Source organism: Anastrepha ludens, chromosome 2 (assembly GCF_028408465.1).
Source record: "Anastrepha ludens isolate Willacy chromosome 2, idAnaLude1.1, whole genome shotgun sequence".
NCBI lineage: Eukaryota > Metazoa > Arthropoda > Insecta > Diptera > Tephritidae > Anastrepha > Anastrepha ludens.
Window position 1 is genome coordinate 28,471,937 of NC_071498.1, and position 27,672 is coordinate 28,499,608.

General features: G+C 36.6%; 2 protein-coding genes across 3 annotated transcripts; one reads left to right on the forward strand and one right to left on the reverse strand.

The window, feature by feature from the left end:
- Positions 1–6,378: 6,378 nt before the first annotated feature.
- Positions 6,379–8,419, reverse strand: LOC128856974 (jerky protein homolog-like). Its single transcript, XM_054092454.1, has 2 exons — positions 7,903–8,419; positions 6,379–7,844 (listed from the first exon to the last, which is right to left on the reverse strand). The coding sequence occupies exons 1-2, from the start codon at positions 8,067–8,069 to the stop codon at positions 6,452–6,454; spliced, it is 1,560 nt and encodes a 519-aa protein (XP_053948429.1). The 5' UTR covers positions 8,070–8,419; the 3' UTR covers positions 6,379–6,451.
- Positions 8,420–11,093: 2,674 nt separating this feature from the next.
- Positions 11,094–27,077, forward strand: LOC128867186 (protocadherin beta-11). Of its 2 annotated transcripts, none has more exons than XM_054108283.1 (6): positions 11,094–11,417; positions 12,308–12,712; positions 16,998–17,299; positions 20,186–21,229; positions 24,495–25,212; positions 25,265–27,077. In XM_054108283.1, the coding sequence occupies exons 2-6, from the start codon at positions 12,646–12,648 to the stop codon at positions 25,522–25,524; spliced, it is 2,391 nt and encodes a 796-aa protein (XP_053964258.1). In that variant the 5' UTR covers positions 11,094–11,417; positions 12,308–12,645; the 3' UTR covers positions 25,525–27,077. The 2 variants fall into 2 exon arrangements, with proteins under 2 accessions (XP_053964258.1, XP_053964268.1); XM_054108293.1 differs by having other exon boundaries at positions 25,277–27,077.
- The last annotated feature ends 595 nt before the right edge of the window (positions 27,078–27,672 follow it).

Here is a 27,672-nt window from a genome sequence, read left to right on the forward strand (position 1 = left end):
TGTTTTTTAGCCATTCTTGGTTCACTCCAACTTTGTGAGATGGTGCCGAGTACTGTTGAAACGTCCACTGTCTGCCACCGAAATGTTTGTCTACCCACGGCTTCAAAGCAACGTCCAGAACACTTGCCCGATACTATATATTTTGCATTTACCTTGACGCCAGGCTCAATGAAATCGGAGAGAGAGCGCCCATCTGCGATTACAGCGGCCCAAACCATTATCTGTGGTTGGTGCTGCCTCCTGGTGGCCAATCGATTACTCAAATTCTCATATGAACGGTCGCTCAAATAAACCCTATCGTTTTGGGAGTTTACGAATTGCTCAATTTGAAAAATTTTCTCGTCAGAAAACTCAATGTTCTGAAACTCACCGCTTTCGGCCAAGCGAAGCAACTCCTTCGATCTCTCATATCTGACTTGTTGCTGCTTTGGTGTGAGATCCACCGCCTTCTGGATCTTGTAAGGCTTCACTTTGAGATCATTTCTCAAAATTGCGGCAGATGCTACGGTCAGATATTTTCAGTTCTTTCGCCATTTGATTGACACTTCGTCGGGGATTTCGCTCAAGCCGCTTCTTCACCAGTATCATTGTAACGAATAATGGTGCGATAAACAACAACTTTATTTACTTTAAGGTGCTCGAACTCACGAACAGCCAAATATAATGCAATCACACTTTTACGTTTGAAATCCATAACTGATTTTCTTTGTTCGCGTTTACTCTCGCCAAAATGCTTCCGCTGTAAACAATATGTACTTCGGACTGTCATTTAGCCAACTAACAGACGGCTGATGTCCGTGCATCAGCTGCGCGAGCGGTCTGAAGTTGGTTACACTTCGCGTGCCGGACCCTGTTTATAAATATTCCCACATTGTTGAAACTCCTGCACAACCACTGGATTTGAACGTCATCGAAAATTTCTGGTCGGCTTTGAAGACAAATATAAGAAAATATGAAATCCATAGCAAATCGTAAATGCTTAAAAAGGCGACACCTGAATAATGGAACCAAATTAGTCCAGAATACATAAAAAAATTGGTTGACTCCATGTCACTTAGACTTCAAGCAGGGGATACCCAACAAAGTTTGTTTTAGTTTTTTTGCATTACACTTTTTTCATTTTATGTTGAGAAATGAAATAAGACAAAATAAATGAAATATCTGCATTTTTTGTTTTTCCATTTTCGCAAAATATTATGAAATACACTTTACAAAGAAATCGTATCTGTATCAAATAAGGTGTGAGTGAATGTATGTATGTATATGATGCAAAGGCTTTTCAATCACAAGTCAAATTATTCACAACGTGGGTTCATTTAAAATTAAAGCTGTACATTTTTATAAATATTTAGAAAAGTTGCATGACAAATGTTTATGCAAGTCCTCACTTATTAACTGAAATATCCACTACCATTCAGTATTTCACAGATTCGAAGCCCCGAGACGAAAAAATTGATGAAGTGAAAAAAATGGTATTGGCCAATCGTCGAATCACCGTTAGAGAAGTTGCTGATGACCTAGACATATCGATTGGCTTGTGCCATTCGATTTTTTCAATGATTTGGGCATGAGACGGGTCGCCACAAAATTCGTACCAAAACTTCTCAATTTCGACCAAAAGTAGCATCGCAAGAACATTGCTAATGAGATGTTGGACTCTGTCCGCGAGGACCCAAATTTGCTCCAGATTGTCATAAATGGTGACGAATCGTGGGCTTATGGTTATGACGTGGAAACCAAAGCTCAATCATCTCAATGGAAGCTGCCGCACGAACCAAGACCGAAAAAAGCGCGCCAAGTTCGGTCGAATGTAAATGTTTTGCTTACCGTTCTTCGATTTCAGGGGCGTTGTGCCCCATGAGTTCTTGCCACAGGGTAAAACGGTCAATAAGGAATATTACCTGCAAGTTATGTGCAATTTGCGCGAAGCAATCCCCCAGAAAACGGTACGATTGACGAGATAAAGATGATTTTTTGAAGTGTTTCGAAGATTGGAAAAAACGTTGGCACAAGTGCATAATATCTCAGGGGGATACTTTGATGGGGACCAAATAGATATTAATGAATTAATAAATAATTAAAAAAAAAAAACACAAAATTCGCGATACTTTTTGAACACACCTCATATGTATGTATTTCCTCATAAAACAAAAACCATTTGCCGATCGGAGGCGACATAAAACCGTAGAAAAACATCAAGTCGCACACCACAAATTGGAGGAGAAGCTCGGGGCCAAGCACCGATAATGGGAGTAAACGCCAATACTTATATTTATGTATATCACAACTGTTAACAAGAGTGCAGAATGTTTGAATGCATAATTCACCAATCAGGGCAATTCTTTCGCATGGGCCCTTAAAGCATCATAACACATACATACATATATTAACTTTCGAAAGGGAAATACTCAGAAAAATATATGGTCCACACTGCATCACAGGTGGCGCGTATCGAGTAGATATAGCGAAGAGCTCGATATACTTATGAAAAGAGAAATTGGGTCAACGAATAAGAGGGTTGGGTCATATGAGCAGAATGCCAAGAAATAAAGCTACTAGAAAGCATATCACAGCAAAGACAGTGACAATGAACGCTGCCAATTGGAAGGAGCTGACTAATGATCGGGTTAAATGGAGGAATATAGCTGCGGAAGCTATGGTCAGCCAAAGACTGTGAAGCTAATGTTGTTGATGTCGATGTATACGTATATATGTACATACAGATGTACTTATATAATTTTGAGATTATTAAGACTGACATATTTTTCGCACCACCCAATCGGTTACGCTTCTGCAGCGCAAAACTGGTATAAAAAATCACCAAAAATGAACTCCGTGACACTAACATCGTAAATGATGAATCTTATTTACCTTTGTGAAACAATCTCAGCCAAGTCTCGCACCAAATTGTGGCCTTTGTTACCATATCACAATGCGACATCTGGTGTAGAAAATTGGAACACATGTGAATTTTTGCACGTATCCACATTGTGTGACATCTACCTCAGAATAATGGTTTTACGACTTCTAGTGGAGAAAACTACCACCATGTACTTCAATTGCATTCTCAACACTAAAATCTTATATGTAAACGGTTCATATTGCTTCATTATGAGATTGACTACTACGTCAAAGGTTGCTCAGGAATGCCCGACAGCTCTAAATGATATTAGCACCGTCGTCAAGGTCAGCCTTATATGGATGGCGGGACATAGAGATATTGAAGGAAATTGCAAAGTCGATGAGCTAGCCAGAAAGTTACTAATCTTTCACTGCTTGAAAACATGCAAATTAAGGATTAAAAAATAATATTCTTCAAAAGGTCAATAGGTCACAGAGAGAATAGAATATTTGTGTTACAACCAGGCTAATTTGGCCACAAATAATAGATAACAAAAGCTCAGAAGCCTTGGCATAATTACGTTCTGGTTACTGTAGCAGGTTATACTCCTACTTATCCAGAATTTACCCCGACATACTAAACATACATCCAGCATGTGAAGGCACCCTACACGACACTAACCACCTTTGCCTATCAAACCCACTTATCTTACATCCCTCTCCCTCTTAACCCAACCAGTCGAAACGGCAAGTTTATTGGACCCACCGTTAGATGAGCTAAACGAAGATGAGCAGTAATCTACACACCACTGGCAGGGTGAAGTATACTGCTACAACAACAACAACAAAAGGTCAGAAGAATTGCTCAACCTCTCAAGGGAGGACAACTCGAAGGTCAGGGCTTGCGTCACCAGTCATTGGCTGTTAAGTAGTCACTCTTCTAATGCTATGAGTATTTTCTCATGAATACTGCAGAAGTTGTAGAGACGAGAAAGAAACAGTAGAACACTTCGTCTGTAATTGTCCAGCTTTAGCCAGGAGTAGAGCCAAGTTGTTAGGAAAATACCATTTTGACTCTCTTACGGAATTATCCGGTGTTGGAATAAAACCTATCCTACGCTTCATAAGAGAGTCTAAATGGTTAAATAAACAGTAAGGATACCGTGGTTGCACAGTGGCACCACAATGGACCTTCATGGACTAAGGGATTAGGGGTAGTCAGAATTCCTTTTTTGCATTTTCTTAAAGTATAATATCTTAAGAATATTGTGCGAAAATTTGAAGTGAATCCGCTAAATACTTTTCGAGTTATTCAACAATTAACAAAGGGCGCTCGGGCGCTCCGTAGCATTCGAGAGCAAGTGCCCAGCAGCAGCTGCAGATGCTGCACGTATGAAAGTAGCAGATAAGCGCGCTAACGATAACACTCGAGAAGGTAGAATGCTACGTAGGCAACAGCAAATCCATATTTTGGAAGCTGCTATGATGGCTGAAGAACTATTATATGGCCCAGGAATAGAAAACACAGTGTAAGTAAGTTTAATAATTCGTATAACTCTGCATAAATCGATAGCAAAACTTTAAATGCGAAACAATGTTTTTTGAACTGGTGATCAATGCAACTTAAAACCCGTTTGGTAGATTTCAGTAAAATGTATACTACATTTGAAAAACGTAAAAAACTCGTGCCTGAACGAAGGACTTTTTTTCAAAATTTCGATTTTTTTTAAACAATTAATTGCCGGTTTTTTTCTCGAAAATCTGAAAATTATTTCCTGAGGCCGCCATATTGATAATTTTTAAAAAATAGCTTCGATCAAGCTTAAGATTATCTATTAATAAAACTAATTTCTCTTGTCCGATTGATTCTAATTAGATGAATCTCATCTGATGATCTGATGATCACCGCAAGGGACTTCTGGAGTAACGGGCTCCACACAAACAGCTATAACTTTTACAATTATTAATTTTTTTTTTTGAAATTTTGCTAAAGTCAAGTCGAAATATGAGCCGTTTTCTTTGGAAGTGGTGTAAGTCCATTTTGACAAAAAATTAGTTAATAATAAAAATTAATACAATTTACTATCAACTTTATATTTATAAACTTTTTCCAAAAAAATCTGTTAAAATTTTCATTGTTTTATCATTAACTATATTAATTTTTTGTCAAAATGGACTTATACCACTTTCAAAGAAAACAACTCACTTTTTACTTTTTGCTGCCTTTGAAAGAGGTGTAAGTCCTTCTGAAGTCATTAAAAGTATACATTTTTGTTAATTACACTTAAAAAATGATTACATTATAAATTTAAATCAATTTTATATTTAAAAAACATAAAATCAGTGCTTTAACATATTCCAATATTTTTCAAACCATTCAAATGCGAACCCTTAAATATCTCCATATAATATAAAATGGACTTACACCACTTTCAAAGAAAACGGCTCATATGATGTATTAATGCTGTTTTTATTTTTGTAAATTAAAGCAATTGACTAGCAACAAAAAATTACTGACTATCCCTATCCCTCTAAGTGAGTTCCTCTAAGTGAGTTGGCTGTTCGAAACGGCCAGCCACAAAAACCTAAGCTAGCCCTAGCTTTTGCGCATGCACAGGTTTTACATGCATTAGTGTCTGTGAATATGTATAAGTACATATATGTGATCAATACATTCACGCGATAATTCACTCGTGTCATTTTAGACATCCGACATACTCAGTTTTTCTTTTCTTTTTTTTTTATACCAGGTGGCGCAAAATTAATCATCCCATTTTTTTAAATAAAATTTTTACTAAATAAAAAACTGATTTTGATTGATAAAAATCTTTATTCTGACCTTTACGCGCTCCATTGCTTGTCTGCTTGTATACTGCAGCTGTTCAGTTCACTATTGTTAAATATGATTGACGTGATTAATTTTGCGCCAGCTTGTATATTTGTGCTGTAATGTTTGCTGACTGCACTTGTTGATGCTGACAATATATGTATGTAGAAGTATTACATTCAAACATATGTATGTATGTATGGTTATGGCTTTCGCTAACTCGTACTCTTCTTTACCTTATTCTTACTCTTCTTTTCATTTGTTTATTTTCTGTGCTGACGGGCCGACTAGGATGGCGCAATATTTTTGTCTATCATTCTCAAATCTGTGCCATGTTTTGGTCAAATGTTGTGATTTCTACGAGTAATGTCAAATGTTTCTTGCTCTTAATAAAGCACAATTCCCCCGCGCTTTGCCTATATAAGCGCACATGTATGAGGCAAATTTTTAATAGGCAAGCACTCTTTGAGAATTTGTTCCACCTCCTGTAGAGCTTTCGCTGCCTTCAGATTCATTATAATACATAAGTATGTAAATATATGCATATGTATGTATGTACATGCATAAATGACTATAGTATATTTTACCAAAACTATATACAGTATAATCTCGATAATTCGGACAATTAAATACCAGAGGTTGTCCGAAATATCGAATTTTCCGGATTATCGAGTGGGTAAAAAATTTAATAGAAATCAGTAGATCAGTAATTAAATGAAATAAACTTTTATTTAATCTTAAATTGATTAATATTCAATGAGTTATATGTACATATATTAGTTTTTATTCGGCCGTAAAATAATTCAATATATTCGTTTGCCGCAATTTTGTTTCATTTCTCTTTCTGAAGGCAATATCTCTGAGACTCACAAGTTTTAAAATGTCTCCGGATGAAAATTCCTGTTCCTCTGCATATTTAATACAACTATCAAACGCGACAATAGCTTGAGAGTGCGAAATTTTACGATCTTGACTTTCATTTTCGTCAAGACGGCTGTTCTCGTTATCTTCTTCCTCAATCTCGTTGATATCGAAATCAGTGTCGTCATTCAACCACTCAGTAATCTCGTTATCATTATATACATCAGGGGATATTTCAACAAGAAGATCAATTATTTTAGTTGAGCTGCTGGGCCGTAGCATCGCAAGAGGCAAATCATCATCTGAGTCCCATTCTTCGTCATAAAGAATTTTGTTAAAACATTTTCTGAGCACGCGTTCACCCACATTTTTCCAAGCATTAGACGATAAAAAAGCCACATCTTTTAATGTAAAGTTTTTTAAAGATTCCGGGAGATTGCTCGTTGGGCTGGACAAAAGTAGAGACAAAAAACTCTTCCGATAGTTTGTCTTTAAAATTCGGATAGCATTTTGGTCCATTGGCTGTATAAGAGCCGTGCAGTTTGGTGGCAAAAACATAACATATATGTCCTTATCGGCATCCGACAGTGATTGGGGATGACAAGTTGCATTGTCTAGCAGTAAAATGGCTTTGGCTGGTAAATTCTTTTCCTTTAAGTAACGCTTTACTTCTTTAACGAATGAGTTTTCAAACCAATTTTTAAAGATTTGCTCTGTCATCCAAGCATTTTTGGTATGGGAGTACCCAAGCGGAAAGTTTACTTTTTTAAACGCTCTGGGGTTTTTGGCTTTCCCTATCATGAATAATGGAAGTTTATGTTCTCCGGTTGCATTACAGCAAACTAGAAGTGTTACTCTTTCTTTTCCAATTTTGCGCCCGGGTGCGGATTTTTCATTATGCAATGCAAGGTTTTTTTCTGCAAGTTTTCTCCAAAACAAAGCAATCTCATCTGCATTATAAACCTGATCATACGTAATGCCCATTCCTGCAATTTTCTTTCGCAATTTTTCAATAAAGGGTTGCACAGCAGTAGAATCATTGGAAAGTTTTTCGCCAGATATTTTTAAGAATTTAATTCCATATCGGGAGCGAAAATTACTAAACCAACCATTACCAGCCACAAATTCCACACTTTGTCCGTAAATTTGGGAACAGAATTGTTTGGCCTTTTCTTTGATGATTTCCGAGGAAATCGGTGCATTGTTTCGTCTTGCGTTTACAAACCATTTATACAAGTGGTCTTCCATCTTTTCAAACTCCGCAGGTCGCATAGTTTTATGCTTTCCAAGGCCACATTCTGTTCTAGCAATGTAACTGCAAAATATAATCAAAGGAGTGTAAACTCTTCTTAAAAAATGTTTTCGTTTCTTACCTATCAATCTTTAATCCACTTGATTTTATGTCCGAAATTGTAGATTTACCTACATTGTATTGCACAGCTAGCTGTCGAATTGACTGTCCTTCACTTAGTTTCTTAAGAACTTCTTTTTTCTGGTCTATCGTTAAAAACGTATGTTTTTTCTTAGCTGCTGGTGCCATAGTTAAATTTATACAGTCCACAGTTAAAGAAATTATGGAGTTAATGTTTGAAATTAGCTACTGAACTACACGTTACGCAAATATGCTTATGAATATGAACTAGGAGCCTGACGAGCACTTAAACGCACTATTCACGCAAAGTAGTTAGCAGGGGAGTCCCCTTTATAAAATAAAATAAAAAATAACGGAATTCCTTTTTATTTCAGCATATTCACTGGAAAATAAAGAAGTGTCCGAATTTTAGAGGTACATGAATACGTGGTGTCCGGATTACAGAGACTTCAATAGAAAACGTTTTGGTGTCCGGATTACCGCGCTGTCCGAATTATCAAGTGTCCGAATTACCAAGATTAGACTGTACATATATACATATGTATATATATGTGTTTCTTTAACTCCTCTTTCACCAGCTATTTAAAGAAATTTCCCATTTTAAGACAATTTTTCATAAAAATATTAAAATAAGGTAAAAAAACTTTTAACGAATTTCTATTTGAAATCGAACTCTATTGTAGGTTTGCAAATTAAAAATGAACTTCTAAAAATGTGAATGATTGCATTTGAGCAAAAAATTGGTTTAAATAGAATTTGATTATTATTTTTGATTCCACACACAAGTACGTATATATGTATGTGTGTGTGTCTGCGCACTATCAAAATCGTGAACTAGAAATTTTTTACTAGTTCGGAGTTTTCACTTATGGAATATACTTACATACACACACACACACACATACGCATATACACTTGCAAGTAAAGCAATGCAAATCATCATAAATTCATTGAGGTAAACATTCGCGCGTGCGCCGTTTCAACACACTTACCAACTAACGTACATTTTTACTTATTTGCCAACAACAACTACACAGACGAAAGAAATATACAGAAACATTTGAAACGCTTGAGGAGTGATGTGGAAACATTTCTAAATCACGTATGTACATACAAACATACATACATACATGCACACATACATGTACATGCAGCCTACGGTAACAGCTAATGCAACTCGGAGGAAAACTTTGCTGGTGGCGAGTCTTTAGTTTGCTTAGATAGTCTTTCCCAAAAATCATAGCTCACACACATAAGAATAAGGCCCACTTGGAAAAATGTTCCCCTTCGGTGACGAACAAATTTATAACTAAGTATGCATATACACATTCATACATATACTACGTGAAGTTAAGTACATAAGTAAGTAAGTAGAAATATACTTACCCACTAGGAAATTTGATCTTGCATGATTTTTAGGATGTATGATACATAAGTACAAATGTAAAGCTGCAACCTTGCATGTATCCTTAAGCACAGTATAGTGCCATTTGAGCGCTTCGCTACTAAGCAAATTCAGCTCAAAATCAGCGTATTGGTCATGTCATTTGCGAAAGATTTCGAAGTGCTGGGTACAGAAAAAAAAAATTTGAATATGAAAAAAAAGTGGAAAATATCGAAGCTTAGAAATTAAAATAAATTTTATTCAGAAGCTAAAAAATTACTAAATTACTATTACTTGAAATTGTGAGTGAAATAAATTATGACTAAGTAAAAGGCATGAAGTCATTTAAGCTACAAATACATAAACGCGGTCATGTCGGGTGACGATTGAAACACAAATTTTATAATTAAATTTAAGTTTAGTCGATAATTTTTTAAATTTTGCAGAATGGCTTCAAAAAGAAGGATACTTAGATGTACAAATGTTTGTATAAGAAAAAAACGCAAGCAGCCATTAAGCCCCTTAGGCAGGATTAAAAAACAGAAAGTATTAAAATATAAGATATAAGATATAAAAAATTGCATTAAATTTGAAAAGGAAAAATTTTCATCCAATTTTGTTTTTGAAAAACATAAAAGAAATTATTTTGAGTGATGAAAATCTTTATTTTGACCTTTGTATATTATTATAAAGGGAGGAGATGAGAAATGTACTTGATCAATGTGTAGTACTTAGCTTAATGCTACTATCATATATGAACTTGATGAGCATACTTGGCTTATAGATGGGTACTCACCACGCTACTCACCACTCTCGCCAAGTAGGCTTGTAACTCGCAGCCAAAAGGGGCAACGGGACTCTCTCTTGTGCGCTCATAGTGGTCAGAGTCTAACTGTTAATAATTATTAATTATAACTATAAAATAATTTTGAATAAAATCAATATCTCAAACTAAAACATTTTTCATTCACATCCCAAGTGACGACAGCTCGTCAACTAATTCTGTCAAATTCGCTTAGAGCCGAATAACGTTCAAGTGGAGTAAGAGCACACCTCTAAAAATCTTTTCACCATGCATTTAAGCATCATTTCCTGTCTTACTCTAGGACATCGCCTTGAAGACAAAGCTGCGCTCAACCATCAAAATCAAATCACAAACAAAAAATTAAAAAAGATGCGTTCAGGAAGGTATAGTACCCAAGGTGTATTACCGATAAAATTAATATTAGAGCTTCGAAATGAAATCCCACAAATACTTTTAATTAATAGTTAATACATTTCGGATTGATGTGTGAATTGACACATCACCCAATTCAAGAAATAATTGCAGTATTCTATGAGCCGAACTTTTTACTACTAACGACCTGTTAGAGCCGGTGGAGCTTCTTCTCCAATTTATTATGTGGGCCTGTACACTGTACAATTCTACAAGTTAAGAGTTTCTACCACTTTGTAGCGTCGTAATGTGACTGTCAATTAAATTATATTGAGAAAATGAAGGAATACATTAAATACTTATATGTACGTATAACTCGCCTAATTTCCTAGAATTGTATTCCAATCTTTGTTTGTTTTTAAATACATCCCCTAATAGCTTCACTCTGCATCTAATTTGCAGCGAGCATGAGTTTGTAACAAACCTCAACAAATATTCATAGTGTACTTTTTAAGCTAAACATTCTCTACTGGCATACAAATTGACGCGTTGAGGCGTAACCGGCAAGTTATTTCGCAGCAAGAGGGTATCCCTTGTTTAGTTGCAATATTAAAGTTCAGTATGTCTTTTCTGAGCAACGGTGTAGCAACGATGTAGCAACGGTTTAGAAAGTACGGTCTTGACGGTCTTGCGGACTTTTGTTTCTTCCAGTAGTTTATCAAACTATATTACAATCGAATTTTTATATTTTGATTAAAATAATTTTTGAATGTACATACATGTGCAATATGTAAATACATACGCACATATGTACGCAGTGCTCATTGTGTTATTGTGGCTAAGAAAAGTGTAAACACAGTTTTTAAACCATTAATTGTTATGTGCAAATCGCAGTTGTTTTTATTACCAAAAGCAGCGCGGACAACGACACGTAATTCAAAAATCATAAAGCGGTATTACTCTTGGTAGCTGTTTGGTCAGTATTTTCGAGCCTTCACTAAATGTTAAAAATGTTCCAGGTGAATGACTCTTTTGAATGCTACTGACTTCCGGTCAAGCCACCCTTTGGCTTTCGTCACGACAACGTTTACGTGTAAACATAGTTTCAATTATACGTACGGGCATGCATAAACACATACATAAACATACATACATATGCATACTCGTATGTATAGTTAACGAAGACGAAGGAGCTACAAATTTAAGGAGAATTGCTTAACTGAAATAAATAAAATCAAATATTTTTTGCGGAATTATTGTGCGTGTATAGCCAAATGCTAAGCTGTGTTGGAGCTAACGAAATTTTGACAAAAGCTTAATTGTTTTCTAACAAAAAAAAATGTGTACTTTATTGTTTTGTAGATTAAAGGGTTTTATAAAACTCTCAGCTATGTTTAGTTTATACTTGCATACATACATACGTATTTGTGTGTATAGAAAAAAGAAAATGTATGAAAATTAATTTAAGAAATTTTGTTGTAATCTGTGCCCTCAAAAATAAAACAAACATTTATATGCAACTGATTTGTTTTTTTTTTTTTTAGTTTAATTAAACAAACGCAAGCTGTGTAAAAGCGATTTGTATTACAATGATGTGTATCTGCATGTGTACATATGTATGTATGTATATATATAAATTATATATTTGTAAGTACATAGGGAATATATGTACATATGTACATACAGTCACTCACTTTAAGCTGAGGCGGGAATTCTCTGTATGTGAAATGAGTGAACACTTTTTTGTATTTTATGTTGAGAAATGAAATAAAACAAAATAAATAAAATATCTGCATGCTCTGTTTTTTCATTTTCGCAAAACATTATTAAATATAAAACTTTACAAAAAAATTGTACCATTTGAAGAAGTCAAGTGTACAGATTAATAAATGTCTTAAGCAGCAAACATGAACGATAATGAATATAAAAGTGAAAAATGAATAAATGGTTCTAATAACAAAGTGACTTCGTTGAAAATTAACTTTACGTTTAACCTACAAACGTACATAAATCTATTTCATAAAAAATAGCTATCGCATAAAAATTAGAATGTTTAATTCATACACTATACGACCAACGATCGTTTATCTTAATCGGACTCATCATAAGCAGCGACAGCGCAAGCAGTTTACCCTAGTGTTAATGGTTTGATGATTACTCTCATTGCTGACGGAATATCTTCTTGAACGCAGTTCGATTAGAAAATGAAGATTACTTATCAATGGACAATTAATTTCTTTGGCATGTCTTTGGTGTTTTTTAACGCCGATGGTGAGTGTTATATAATTAATAATATAATTTTGTTTTTGTTTTTCTTTTTTGGTATAAGACTAGCAGAGTACACGACGCTGCTCGACTTGAGCATATATGTATATAAGTACGTGTACAAATATAAAAACAATAAAGCAAACCTTCTGTATAGCTTAAATTATCGGAGGCATATTTATGTGTATGTATGTACTATTTACAGGTGTTGTTATCTTCCACTTTTTACTTAACTGAACGACGTCTCCTCGTTTAATATTTAAAAATGAGTATTTGTTTGTCTATCCGTTATATATATACACCCTCCCGATTGTTATGCATTTTGTTTGTGTTGATGACAGAAAAACAAAAAATATAGTGTGCCCTAAGGCGTGAGAATAAATTACTTTGCATTAACAGCAGAGCAGCGCATGCTGGGTATACCCAACTCTTTTTTTATATGGCAGATATGTACGTTCTTTAGAGAAGCGTGCAAAAGCAAAAACTGTGTAAAAAAATACATGCGGTATATGGTAAATTCGGGGATATGTTCTACTAATTTAAAGAATCGTATAAGATGAATATTTTCCCCAAAAAAATGTTAAATAAAAATATTAACTGGAAATTTTCCTGCCCAATGGAAAGTGGCTCAAATTAAAATGGTCCTCAAATCTGGCAAAACCCCAGATTCAGTTGAATCGTATCGTCCAATCAGCTTGCTACCGATCACCACTGGTTTTTTGTATTTTTCATATTGACGGTAATAATCAGATTTTGGTTTTCACATATCTCTGAAAATTTGCAAGGAAGGAGAAATTAAGATAGTATAAAGCCAAGGGGTGACTGCAATTTCCTGCTGAAGATAATTTGATAATTTGACGACGGCTGTAGTCGGTTGTCTTTGGTTCGAAATCCACTGTAAATAATAAGAGAAAAGTTTTTTTTGTATAGCGGTCGCCCCTCCCCCCTAGGGTACTGACAAATCTCTCAGCGTATTTCTGTGTGGGAGTGTATTGGGGTCCTACCATTTGTAGGGCAACATCAAGACGCACATCACAAATTAGAGTAAGAATCAGCCATAACCCAACGAAGGATTAGCACATCAATTAAGTGTATATAGGTGTATACAGGCATATAGGGTGGTCCAAAAAAGCATATATATATATATAATTGGCGCGTACACCCTTTTTTAGTGTTTGACCGAGCTCCTCCTCCTATTTGTGGCGTGCGTCTTGATGTTGTTCCACAAATGGGGGGACCTACAGTTTCAGGCCGACTCCGAACGGCAAATATTTTTATGAGGAGCTTTTTCATGGCAGAAATACACTCGGAGATTTGCCATTGCTTGCAGAGGGGCGACCGCTATTAGAAAAAATTTCTCTTAATTTTGATCTTTCACCGAGATTCGAACCGACATTCTCTCTCTGAATTCTGAATGGTAGTCACGCAGCAACCCATTCGGCTACGGCGCACAGTGTGGCCGATTCCCGAAAAGCTGGCCAAAACTCAAAAAATTAAGTAATTGATTCAAAATTTCTTACTCGGGGGTTGTCGGGGTCGCTGATTACGAATTTGATCTTAAAATTTTGAAAATCCACCCCCTTCCACCCCTATTGGCCACCCCCTCACGTGAAATAGCGTATAATCAAGAACATAATCAAGATGCATGTAAATTTATATGTTTTCGGGGTCGCAAGGTAGCAAGTGGTAGAAAGCTGAATCTTGTTTTATTCAGTAACCATTACTTTTTTGAGTAACCTTTAATAGGTTTCAAAGCAGCATATGACGGCGTTGTATTACTATAAAGTTTAAAAACTCAAATTTTATAAAAAAAATTGCAAAAAATGTATCTACGTATTGCTGCAGCTAAAAATTTTGTGTCGAGGTATTGATATGTACTAAAGATTTCTCGTATTTTACTAACCTTCCGAAGATGATTCCATTTGGTTTTGTTCAATTTACTCCATTACAAAATCTTTCAAATGTGTACAACTTTCACTATTCAGCGACAGTAATACGATGCTCAAACGAAGGCCACGTTGCGACTGAAAATACAGAGGATACTTAGGGTACAGGACGTTGCTATGAACGGTTTTCACTACTCAAGGCATTACTGTAGCCAACCCAAAGACAAAAAAACTCTATCTAGAAACTTTTTTTTCGACTTTTGGCCAGCTTTTTGGGCCCCAAACAAAGCATATAATGCTAATCTAAAATTGTTCGGATCTAAAATATTATCGCGCGAGCAAAAATAAAGAACGTATAAAGCACTGATACGACCTGTGCTTACATATGGCAGTGAACTATGGACACTGAAAGCTAACGAAACAAAACAGCGAATGTCCTTTGAAAGAACAGTGCTCCGAAAGGTCTATGGTCCGCTTAGACTGGCAGATGGCACTTATCGCATTAGGCACAATGCCGAACTGGAAGACATAGTTAAGAAATAAACTATCATATAATAAGATTTATTAAGTCTCAACGACTTAGATGGCTGGGACATGGGGCTAGAATGCTAAGGGAGCGATCAACGAGATAGTTAAGGGACGCTCGAGGGAAAGGTGGCTAGAAGGTATGGAAGTTGATCTTAGGAATATGCGCATGCAATGTTAGAAGGAAGTGGCTGTAAATCGAGATCGATGGCAAGAAGCTGTGAAGGAAGCAATGGTTCACCAAGGACTGTGACGCTGAGAAGAAGAAGAAGGGTGGTCCATATGGTGGTTTTTTAATCCTATTTTTGTTATGTTTTTATAGTAGGTCTGTTCATGTAAAAATTATTCAGTAACTTGCTAGTAACTTGATTTCCGCGAATTTACTCTCAAGGTGAAAAATATCCAAAAATAATTTGCAATTTTTACAAAGAGCTGATTGTACATACATTTTATGCAGGAGCAAGCATAAAAAGCATCCCATGATTTTATTTTGTCCACAATTGTCAATTTATTCCATTTCATTATCGCTGTCAGGTGAAGAAAATTCGAATTCCATTAGTAATTTTATTGTTGTGGCAATCACAGCTGTCTTCATATTTCCCTTGCTTCCTATTGCCAAATTAGTTAATGACCAAGAAGTAAAGCATAAAACTCAAAAGATACCTTCAATACTTTCGATTTGTATTTCGGAAACTGCAGCAACGGTGACTGGAGGCTGTGGTTCAGAAGTGCGTACCTCTATATCATTGGCCGATTCCTATTTAATATATGACTTCAAATAAACTTTATACATTTTATCTAAAATATATTTACTTACTTACTTACTTACATTCTCCATTTTAACCACCATTTCTATTTAAATTTAGAGTTTTGACCCAATTCACAAATATTAATTCGTGCTTAGTTTTACTTTGCGATCAGCTGCTTTTCTCACTTACAAGTAAAAATTTATCCAGTAACAACTTGCAACTTCTCCTCAAAATGAAATGTCATTTTGCTCTCTCACTTTCCCCTACTTCCCCCCCCCCCCCCCCCCTCGCTTTCCTGCTGATAATCTTGACGGAAGATTCGTTTCATATGTCCGCAGAACTAAAGGAAACACTTTACACTTGAACAAAGTTGGAAAATATTGGGCAACGATTTTGCTCGAAAAATCATCTATTCTGACGAAAAGTATTTTCATCTCAACGGCTATGTTTTAAAAAGAAACCACCAAATGGATATCCTTGTATATATTTTCGATATTTTCCTTTTAATTCTGTTATTAAATAAAAATTACTATATGTAAATATACAGGAGCAAAGAAATATTAATTAATATGAAAAAGCATGGAAATTTGTCATTACCAAAGTAAGAAAATGTTCTATTACTTTGATTTTTTTTGTGCCCAACACTGCTGGCGTTGTTGGGTGTTTTCTTCCATATAAAAAAATGTGGAGTAGTCGTTAAATGGAGAAAATGCAGAAGACCGTTTCCGGAAAAAATTCTCAAAAATCAGAGTGATTTTTGATCTGCTTGAAGCTTGCACTTTATTATACCAATTTAATGGTCTATAAAACTGCATAATTGAAATTTTTCTAAAAATTCTGAGTAAAGAATTAGGAATTTTGATGAAGATTTGCCGAATTTTTTCAAAATTTTAAACAAATGCTTTATATGGTATTGTTATTCTTAATAATGTTTAAAAAAAAAATAATTGAAATTACAAATCAAATAAATACATAGTCAGCACTTATCAATATGTGGCGTACACTTTATTTTGACTCTGACTGTACATAAGTTTACCACAATAGTTTCGAATATTAATAAAACTATTAATAATTATTAGTATTTTTGTTGCACATTTATATTTAAAATCTATCTAAAAAATTGTATTTTAGCCATAACAGGCGCTATAACGGATTCACGGTGTTATCTCGAAGGCGGCGGTTCAGCAGAAAGTTTCTTTGCAAATGAAGATCTTCAAGTAGGAGCAAATATTGGAAAATTGCGTATAAATGGAAACCCCGACATAGACGAAGGAGATATTGACTTGTCGCTTCGCGAGAAAGATACGCCAATACAAATAGTAACTGGAACTAAAGATTTGTCATTGGCTGTGGAATTGGACAAAGAAGGAGTGCGGGGTCCCTCTTCAGTATATGTCAATGTAATTTGTACGCGGCGTCGATCTACAGATCCTGTAAGTATAGAATACACTAACAAATGTATAAATCCATATTTGCTCATACATGCAATATCATTGATGGAAAAATTGTTTCTAATAGCAAGGCCGGCATTAAATATCCAAATGCATTTTTAACATAAAATACAAACATATCTAATAAGCACCGATAAATACTTGCACCATGAAAAGTCTCTTCAAATTTGATAAAGAACGTCTTTATACAAAGTTGAAATACCTAAGTCAGTAAATGCATTCTTCCTTCCAAACAAGAACTGTAGGTTTTTCAGAACGCTATTGATTTCAAAATCAAAAACTCATATCTAATGATTGAATAGTCAAAGTAGCTTAAGTGATAAAATTGCTGCTTTATTGTCCCGCCTTCACCGAATGGGTTGGTGCATAGATTCGGAAGTGTGCCATGAAAAAGCTCCTCATAAAGAGATATCTGCTTTTCGGAGTCGACTTAAAACTGCGACACTACAGTCTATGTATATAGATGGCAGTAAAATGGAGCTGGTATATATTCTCACAGACTTAAAATGGAGAAATCTGTGCGTCTCCCTAATACCAGTAATGTCTTCCAGGCGGAAGTACTGCCAATTGGGGTAGCCTGTAGGCTACTAATCGCAGATTTCTTTTTAAGGGCAATATCGCTATTCTTTCGGATAGCCAAGCTGCAATGCAGACACGAGTTTCTGCTACAACAACCTCTAAAGTGGTGGAACACAGTAGGAATAGCCTCACCACCTTGAGTGAAAACCATAAAGTTACCTTAATTTGAATCTCGGGACATCGGAACATTGAAGATAACGAAAAAGCAGATGAACTGGCAAGAGGGGGATCTGCCATCAATAACGTTCTTGCGAAATCGGTATTCACACCATTAGGTGCAGTAAAGAATATAATTTCCCTAAAATACCTCCGAATCGCGGATTGTAAATGGAAAGACCAGACGAAATAGAACATTAGCAGAACGTTATGGCCCACCTACAACCTCAAGCAATCGTCGACTTTGATAAACATGAAACCACGGGACGCCTGGATACTAACGGCAGTGATAACTGGCTTTTGGTCTATCGGAGAACAAGCCGCCAAAATGGGTATCCCTCACAATACATACTGCCACAGTTGTAAACAACCGGAGAAAAAGGAAACAATCTTCCACTTCCAGTGGCAGCATTTGAATTTATCTGCTTCTTCTTGATTGGCGCGATAACCGCTTAAACGATTTTTCCCAAGTTTATCGAAACGCGCCAGTCATTTCCTTCTCGTGTTAACCGGCGCCTTACTTTACTACTCAATTGCCTACTAAGTCCAAAGCAGCACTTGTTGGCAAGGGGGATGTCAATATCATCGGCGTACGCCAGCTCTTATAATAAATTTTGCTTGAGCGATGAAGTTCAACGGCTCGCACGATCTTATACAGCATCAGTTTAAAAAAAATCCAAAGACGCGGGACACTTTGTCTGAAACCTCGTTCTGTATCAAAAGGTGAGAGAGGGGTCCTTCCCAATTCTGACATGGCTGCTGGTATTGATCAGTGTCATCTTGCACAGCCGTATTAATTTTGGGGATATACCAAATTCAGACATCGCGGCAAATAATGTATAGGCAAATAATTTTTGGGCTGCCAATTGCGGCTTTAAAGCCGACAAAAATATGGTGTGTGACGATTCTCCTTTCGTGGACCTCTTCCAAGACTTGGCGTTCCATTCAGTTTGTTGATGTGAGCTTCAATTTTTCACACAGTATTCTCGATAGATCCTTTTACGCGTTATTTAGAAGATTCCGTATTAAGGCCGGCGGGCCAATTAGATGTCCTAAATTCAGTAGTTTTCGCGAAGCGTTGTAGGATGAGAAAAAAAACAATTAGCCAAAAGAAGTTTTGGGGATAGTTTAATATATATTTGAACTAAAAAAAAAAATTTGTAAAATCTCCAACAATATATTGTAAGCCGAGTTATCAATAGATTCCCAGAGCGCCTGTATCCAACTTCTGTACAAGATACAACTTGCAATTTTCATCTGAAAACAAAAAAAAAAATATTATTAATTTTTATGTAATTATCTTCGATGTGAACAAAGAAACACGTAAAATTCGAATTTTTGGGGAAGGTAAAAAAAAAGTGGTTTTTCAAGGAAAAAAAACTCTTCAACTGGGTAAAAAAGTCGCTTAAAAAAAGTTTTTGGATGTTTTTTAGTTCACATAGAAGATAATTACATCAAAATTAATAATCTTTTTTTTTTTGTTTTCAGATGAAAATTGCAAGTGGTATCTTGTACAGAAGTTGGATACAGGCGCTCTGGGAATCTATTGATAACTCGGCTTACAATATATTGTTGGAGATTGTACAATTTTTTTTTTTTTTAGTTCAAATATATATTAAACTATCCCCAAAACTTCACTTGGCTAATTGTTTTTTTTCTCATCCTACAACGCTTCGCGAAAACTACTGAATTTAGGACATCTAATTGGCCCGCCGGCCTTAATAGGCACGGATTGCGGGATTATCCATTTGGACAGAGCCCACTTAAATTCCAATCTACAGGCATGCTTTAAACCGACCATATTTTTTATTGAAGCTGATGTATGCACCTTACCAGTTCCTTGCCGCCATGTTTTAATTGCTCAGCCGGTAGTCCTTCGACTCCCAGATTTTGCTGTTCTTGGCCGCTTATCGCTGGTCTCACCTTGTCATGGCTATTGTTTTATAAATCGTAAAATTAGACTTTTCTTAATCTTTCATAATCGGTAAAGTTTTCAGATAAAGTAATTTGCAGTAATTGTGTAATAGTTGTTTTTTAAACTCACATACATTTACATTTACATTTACAGTTCTTAATGCGCTTATTATTATAATCCTTTAGATTTAATTCTAATACTTTCATCTTTCTCCACAGAGTTTCGTGATTCCCGTGAATGTGCGTGTAATCGATGTCAACGACAACGCTCCACTCTGGGTTGGTGCACCATACACGCTGACACTCTCTGAAGTCACTGTACCTGGGACGAGAATACTGCAAGGGGCACATGCTGAAGACGCCGATCAGCCGGGTCCGTTTTCTACTGTTGAATACCAGATATTGCCGGGACCATATTTTGGATATGTCCAGTTTCTAAGCCCTCTCGAAGGCACGCTAGTACTGAAAAAATCGTTAGACTATGAAACTATGCAAAACTTTACTGTGAAACTCAGAGCTCAAGATCAAGGTAGTCCGCCCAAGTATACCGACACTACACTGAGAGTAGTGATTACCGATGCAGACGATCAAAATCCAAAATTTCAATATGAATCCTACACAGGGGAGCTCCCAAGCGATGGGCGACCTGGCGAATTAAGATTGCGGCCTGAACAAATCGCAGCGGTCGATCAAGATGAGGGCATATGTGCGCCTATTCAGTACACAATAGTTCAATCACAAGACACCAAATACTTTCGAATCAATCCTCATACGGGCATAATTAGCTTACTAACGCCGATCGGCTATGCGGACCTAATCAACGGTGCTACACTGGTGGTGAAAGCAACACAAATAGACAATGCAGACCGTTATGCTCTAACAACGGTCATGTTGACGCGAGCAGGCACCCATGGTGATATGACGAGTTTATCCTTTGTGCAGCAAAAGTTTCTCATGCGTATACGCGAAGACACGGCAGTAGGAAATCGCATTCTCGCATTGCCTTCAAACAAACCTGGAAAGCACTTGAAGTATACAATACTGGATCCAGTAAATTCAAAGTTCTTCAGTGTTGGGTCATTAGGTGAAGTGATCTTGGTTAAACCTCTAGACTATGAAAAAATGACAAAACATGAATTTCAAGTAATGGCCACGGATGGTTTGACAAATATTACAGCTGATATAACGATGAACGTGATCGACGTAAATGACTGGGAGCCCAGATTCCGTGAGACGCATTATGAATTTTTAGTGCCCAAAAGCGTAAGTGATATTTATCTACCGGCAGATCTTAGATAATGTAAATAAGAGGAATCTGGTATTTCGAGCACTTTTCCACAACAAAAAATGTTATACACTCAAGCACATATTGAGATTTTTTTTGGACAACATAAAAATTTGAGAACAAACTCAGTCGATATGTCTTCTTCTAGGGCGTTGTGCAAGTGTTATTCCGTTAATATTCCGTTCGTTAACTTTTTTGTTTTTTCTTGTCTTTGGGAGAGGATTTTCGCTCACACTCTTGATTTAGATTGATGACCTCTTCTTCTTTCACAGCATTACAACGCGGGGTGCGTCAAAGCTTCCTTCATAAAGCTCCCCAAAGCGATCTATCTTGAGCTTTTGCTTCGTGGTTACTTATTTCCAAGTTCTTGAGATCGTTTTCCACTGCGTCTACTAATCGGTTCCTCGGTCTGCCTTTGGCCTTTACGCCCATTAAATTTCCTGTCACGGCACAGTCAGCAGGCATACGAGTAGCATAACCTAGCCTAGGCATCTCATGAGCTTCGTTTTAACAAAACGCACAGCTGTGTCGTTCTGAGTAAAATCGTTTAGTTCAGAGTTTTACCGGATTCTATAGGTACCATCATCCATTCTTATTGGGCTAAGGGTATTGTGCATAGTTAGCTTTGTAGATTTAGGCAAGAGCCAGGACTTGAACAAGTTAAGGTGGGCATAATACGTTTTGTTGGCGGCTTTGTTGCGATCCCTGACTGCAGAAGTTAAATCACCACTACATGCGAACATAACTCCTAATACCTAAAATGTTGCACTGCTTCAAACCTATAAGCTCCCACATGAAAATTGTGCAACTGTGTATGCCGCCTGCACTTCAGCAAATATTTGATTGCTTTTATTACTGGTGATGGCTAATTTTGTTATCGAACACAACTATTAACAAAAAGTTTATCTTCCAAATGCTCTGTCGACACATCAAATTCTATAGGGTGTTCTTTTAAGAGCTATAGGAAAGTTTTTCAAAAAAACACACGTAAAATCAGAAAAATGCATGAAATGCAAGCTTGTCTGAATAGACACGAGCTTTAACATAGCCTCACAAAAAAAAATCTTATGGCGTTATATCGCACGATCTGGGTGGCCAATTGACAGGTCCCGAACGTGAAATAAAATGTTCACCGAACTCGCCTCTCACCAAGTCGATTGTTACGCGTGCTGTCTGTCATGTGGCACCGTCTTGCTGAAACCACATGCCAAGCCAAGCTCTTGCATTTTGGGCAAAAAAAAGTCGGATATCATTTCACGGTAGCGATCACGATTCAAAGTTACGTTAAGATTCGCAGCATCTTTGAAGAAGTGCGGTCCAATGATACCTCCAGCCCATAAACCGCACCAAACTGTGACCTTCTCTGGATTCATTGGTAGCTCTTGCAATTCTTCTGGCTGATCCTCACTCCAAAATCGACAATTCTGCTTATTTACGTACCCATTGATCCAAAAATGAGCTTCGTCGTTAAACACAATTTTTCGACTTTAAACTTTCTTAACAGAATACGCATTTTTACAATAAAATTCAATGATTTACAAGTGTTGTTCGTTTGTAAGACGATTCATAGTTAAATTATAGACCAAACTGAAGATATTTGACAGTGAAACAAAACACGAAACGTGCGTCAGCTGTTTAAACCAACTGTTTAAAAATATAATAGCTAAAAAAGTTCTCGTTGATCACTACCAAATAAAAGATTTGATTATTTTATACATATTAGATTCTACGGAGCAGTTGATGCCAATCTAAATATTGAACAGATTCGGAAGTTTTCGTTAACGTAGGTTTTATTATTCTTTTGTCGCGCTCCGCTTGACCGTTAGCCTGTGGTAATCCTGTGACGTTTTTTACACGTTCGTTTTCCGGTAAAAAGCATCCCGATTCCTCCAATATAAAAGTAACTCCACAATGGCCAATCCATCTCCTATGACAGTAATAAAATTCATAATATTTTTCCAGCGATTTATCCACTTCTTCGTAGTATTACAGGCATGCAATTGGCATACTTCGTGAACAACTAACTAACGAAAGTAGGCCGAAAAGGCCAACGTGAAATGTACCAAAAGGAATCGCTTTCTTTTGTATTTCAATCGGACGAGCCCCATGACTATCTATCCCCCCAGTCCCCCAGTTTCAGTAGAACAGAATTTGCATTTACTTTATTTAGTTCTAATCGCTTCAATATATTCAAATGCTCCGGAATAGTTTTACTGAACAGATTAACGTCATCCGTAGAAATAGCAGCAAAACGCTCATGAATGAAATCCGCCAATACCAAATTCATAATATCATAAATCTACTAAAAATGCTCGGACTGTTTTCAGACCAAAAGGCATCTTCTTATATTCGACTTAACTCGATGACCCCACAAAGACTGGATGCAATTTGCTGCTGCATTGGCTTGGTGAAACCAATTTTCGAAATCTAACGATCCAAAATGGAGTGAATTTTACATACTTGCACAATCATCAATATAGGTAGATAGTTAGAAGTGGCTGTCGGTCTCTAAATCAACTCACTTAGACCGTTGTGATACCACAGTAGCAGTTTATCTGCCACTCCTTGTTAAACCATTTTGTTTTAAGTGCAAACCCACTGATCTGGCTGACACTTATATCCCTAACGTCATCAGTACCATTTAAGAACGATGAGTTAAAGTATCTAAACCTGGTGGCATGCCACGCGGGACAGTAACAGATAAGGTGTCTAACGGATTCTTTTTCCTCCTCATTCTTGCAGCCTGTGCAATAGTCGATATGATTTACGTTCAATCTCATCTTACATTGCGAGGTCATCAATATAAGGCACAGGAAAACTGATACGAACAAACTTACTACTTCAATTTCAATAATAATGCAATAATGCATTACGAAATAAAATTGTTTATAAAATTAAAACAAGCACTATTCAGCTTGGATCCCTTCGTACTGGGTTAGAAAAAGCGCGGTTGCGCTATTTGGCATTCTTCGACAGCGTTTTTTCAATACCCCCTGGGACTCAAAGGGTCAAAAGGTGACTACGTAATGGGCTAACAAGCAGATAAATTAACATAAATTAGAATTTAAAAACTTACTGTTAATCTTAAGTTTATTTCTAAGCGTTCTAGTAAATAAAACCATATTTTTAAACTTTAAACACTAATAAGAACTAAATTATTGTATCTCTATCCTCTTTTTATTGTAACATTTTGAATTCATCCTAGTTTTGATTTACCTAATTTCTTTTTCTTTTTTTCGACAGCCTCCCGATTCACAAACTGAATCATTTGACGGTATTCTAATTGGAAAAGTGGAGGCTGCAGATGGCGATCGCAATGATAAACTGGAATTTTCGCTGCGAGGACAACATGCTGGTCCTTTTGAAATAGACTCTAACGGAAGCATTTATATGCGTCCTGAGCAACTTCAGAAGCTTAACGAATCAAAGGTGCACTTAATAGCCATAGCAACTGATTCCGGTGTACCACCACGAAGTACCTCTGTACCTGTCACTGTAACATTGGAAGAGGTTCAACTTGCACAAATGTCTTGGAGTTCCAGTTCAATAGGAATGATGAGCACATTCATCAGTGTGTTTATCCTTGTTATATTCATACTCACTTGCTACATAGTGCGCTCGAAGAGCAGAAGACAAAAGAGTCCACCGCCGTTGGGACGAAATCGTGTACATAACCACGTAAACAGCACAGTATCCTCGGCCAACTTAGTGACCCATGAGAAAATTTCTGGCAATGAAAATGGGGCTGTAGTCATTAGCGGCAACAGTGGAGTATCCGTGCTGCATATGAAGCACGACAGTAATGTCACTATGTCGAATCCTATTGGCAGAGGCTTTACTCATTCTGAAGTCGGCATGCCTATCTCCACCACTCTAGCGGCGAATTTGGAACGTGAAGCTAAACGAGAACAGGAACGTGATCATGAAAGGCAACGCGAAAGTTATGCGGCCACAGTGCGAAGTAAGTGCAAATCCAATAATAATCTATAATTGTTGCCAAAAAACGTCATTAGTCATTCTTCCAGGCATTGTTTCGCGTGCCTCTGCCAATGGGCAATTGTGCGAAGAGGACGAAATCGAAAACGACTCTCTTTCCAACCAGGGCAACATGGGACCAGACAACAATAATAAAAAAAGTGCATGGGCGCCGTCGAGTGGTTCACAACGATGGGTTACATCAAATTTAGATTATAATGCTGTTAGTGGTTCCAACCTCCTTGCAGCAACTGAGACAATGGGCTCGTCGGAAAATAATTTAACTGTATATTTTTAAGCATTCTGATATAAAACTTCTTCCACTTTAATAAAGTGCATGCACATTCGGTCGCTTTTTTTCGATCTCCGGTTTCATAGTCTTTACACAAACATAAAGGGTGTTTTTTAAGAGCTTGAGAACTTAAAGTGATAATACAAAACAGAAATTTTGTTGAAATAAATGTTTTTTTTTTATTATAATCTCGTAGATAATTTCAAGGCATTTATTTTTTGAATACGATATCCGGCATATATTCATCCGAGGCTTTGTGTGAATTCCGTGATATGTGTTTTTTTTGATAATTAAGGTTATCAGCCCTAAGCACAACCCCCAAATTGGAGGACCAGCTCCCAGTTTTTATGTCCCCCTGAGAGAAGTGTGGCGTGGCTATACTCCTAAACACTAGGTTTGATTTTACTGAGGATGAGTTTGCCCAATTGCCTCAAATCCGCCTCTTTTATCCGGGCTTGGCACCGGTAGCATAAACTGGCTGCAGCATAGCCGCGGAAGCGATGATTAGATGACGTTGAAGACGATCTAAGAAGCATAGGAGTGACCAACTTTCGTAGTCTGGCTAAGAACCGAGATGCATGGAGAAGAATTGTGGAGGCAGCTAAGGCTTACAACGAGCTGTAGTGCTATGAATGAGGATGATCCGACATATGTCCGCAGCGGCTAGGAGTTACGTGGTCCATTGGATCAGCCCAATTTTTTAATATTTCCGCCAATAAATCTGAATAATAAATATAAATGAGCCCAATTAGCAAAAAGGCGACGCAAACGAAGGTGATTTGACTTCAATTCTTGCACGAGTTGTATTTTAAAGGCACGTAGGCCAAGAAAGTAAAAAATTTCACGTAGTAAAAATTTCAATAAAACTTTTCACGTAGTCGAAGGGTAAAGGCCAACAAGTTGAGAACGATGACAAATCAAGCTTTCGGCATATTCTTCAACACTTCGCTCTACGAACTTCGCGAACAGATTTAAAAATTTTTTTTTTTAAAGTAAATTTCCACTATTTGGAAGCGTTGTTTGGGCGTTAAACGATTCATGACTTGTCAAACCTTACTGAACAGAAATGTCAAAACAGTTGGCCATTCTCCGCTGTCAAACCATAGTTTCGATATCGCTAGTTCTCATTCCGCTAAAAACGCCCGATATGTGTGTGTGTTTCTATGAAGCGTTACTTTTACCTATTCATATTATTCATTTGTACAACAGTTCCTTCCATGCGTAAGCCTGTGGTGTGGAGAAATGCTGGAGCTGCAGCTCTTTCGAGAAATAAACCAGTTTTCAATATTTCTTCAAGAAAGTGAGAAGTAAGAATGTAATAGTACTAATATGATTGTAAATACTTTCTTTATTCTGTTAATTATTAATTTATTGATATGCATCCGTAGGTATTTATGAGCAATTAGTTTATATTAAAAATTTTATGGAAAAAATTACTTTCGATATAGTAGGTTAGTAAATGTTCGCTAATAACTGCGTATTAGTCAAACTCCGTACTGTACTCGTTAAGAATAAACATATTTGTATCCATATTAAAAATAATAGTTTAAATATTTAATAAAAAAAGTTCACAAATTCACATCTCTAAATATTTAACAAGGAAGGCAACTTGTGTAAATAGGAGTATACGACTTGCTTGGCCAGAAGTTTGATATAACAAGAGCAAAGATTTTATTAGTGAGCTTGGAACTATGATACTTTGTGAAATCACTTCTGGAAGGTTCCAGATTAAAAAAATATTTTCTTTATTTATCGTTTAAAATAGACATTGGATAAAGCAGATCCAAGCGAGGAGGCTGCACAAGTAAAGGGTGATCAGATTGGGGGTACTTTCTCCAATAGAATTTTTTGACAGATCTACTGCGTGACTACTGTCAAACTAAATATAGGGTTATTCAATAGGTGCGCTTCAACTTTTTTCCGATAGGGAGGGCGAACGACGCAATATTTTTTACTTTTCGCTTGTCATTTGTAAACTTCATTAGTATACATTTCATCATGGAACGCTACACACTTGAGCAACGATTGCAAATCGTGCAAATTTTTTATGAAAATAATCGTTCTGTTGCTGCTACTTTAAGAGCATTACGGCCATTTTACGGCCCATTTAACAAGCCGTCCCGTTTTGGGGTTATGTGAAGTCATTGGTCTACA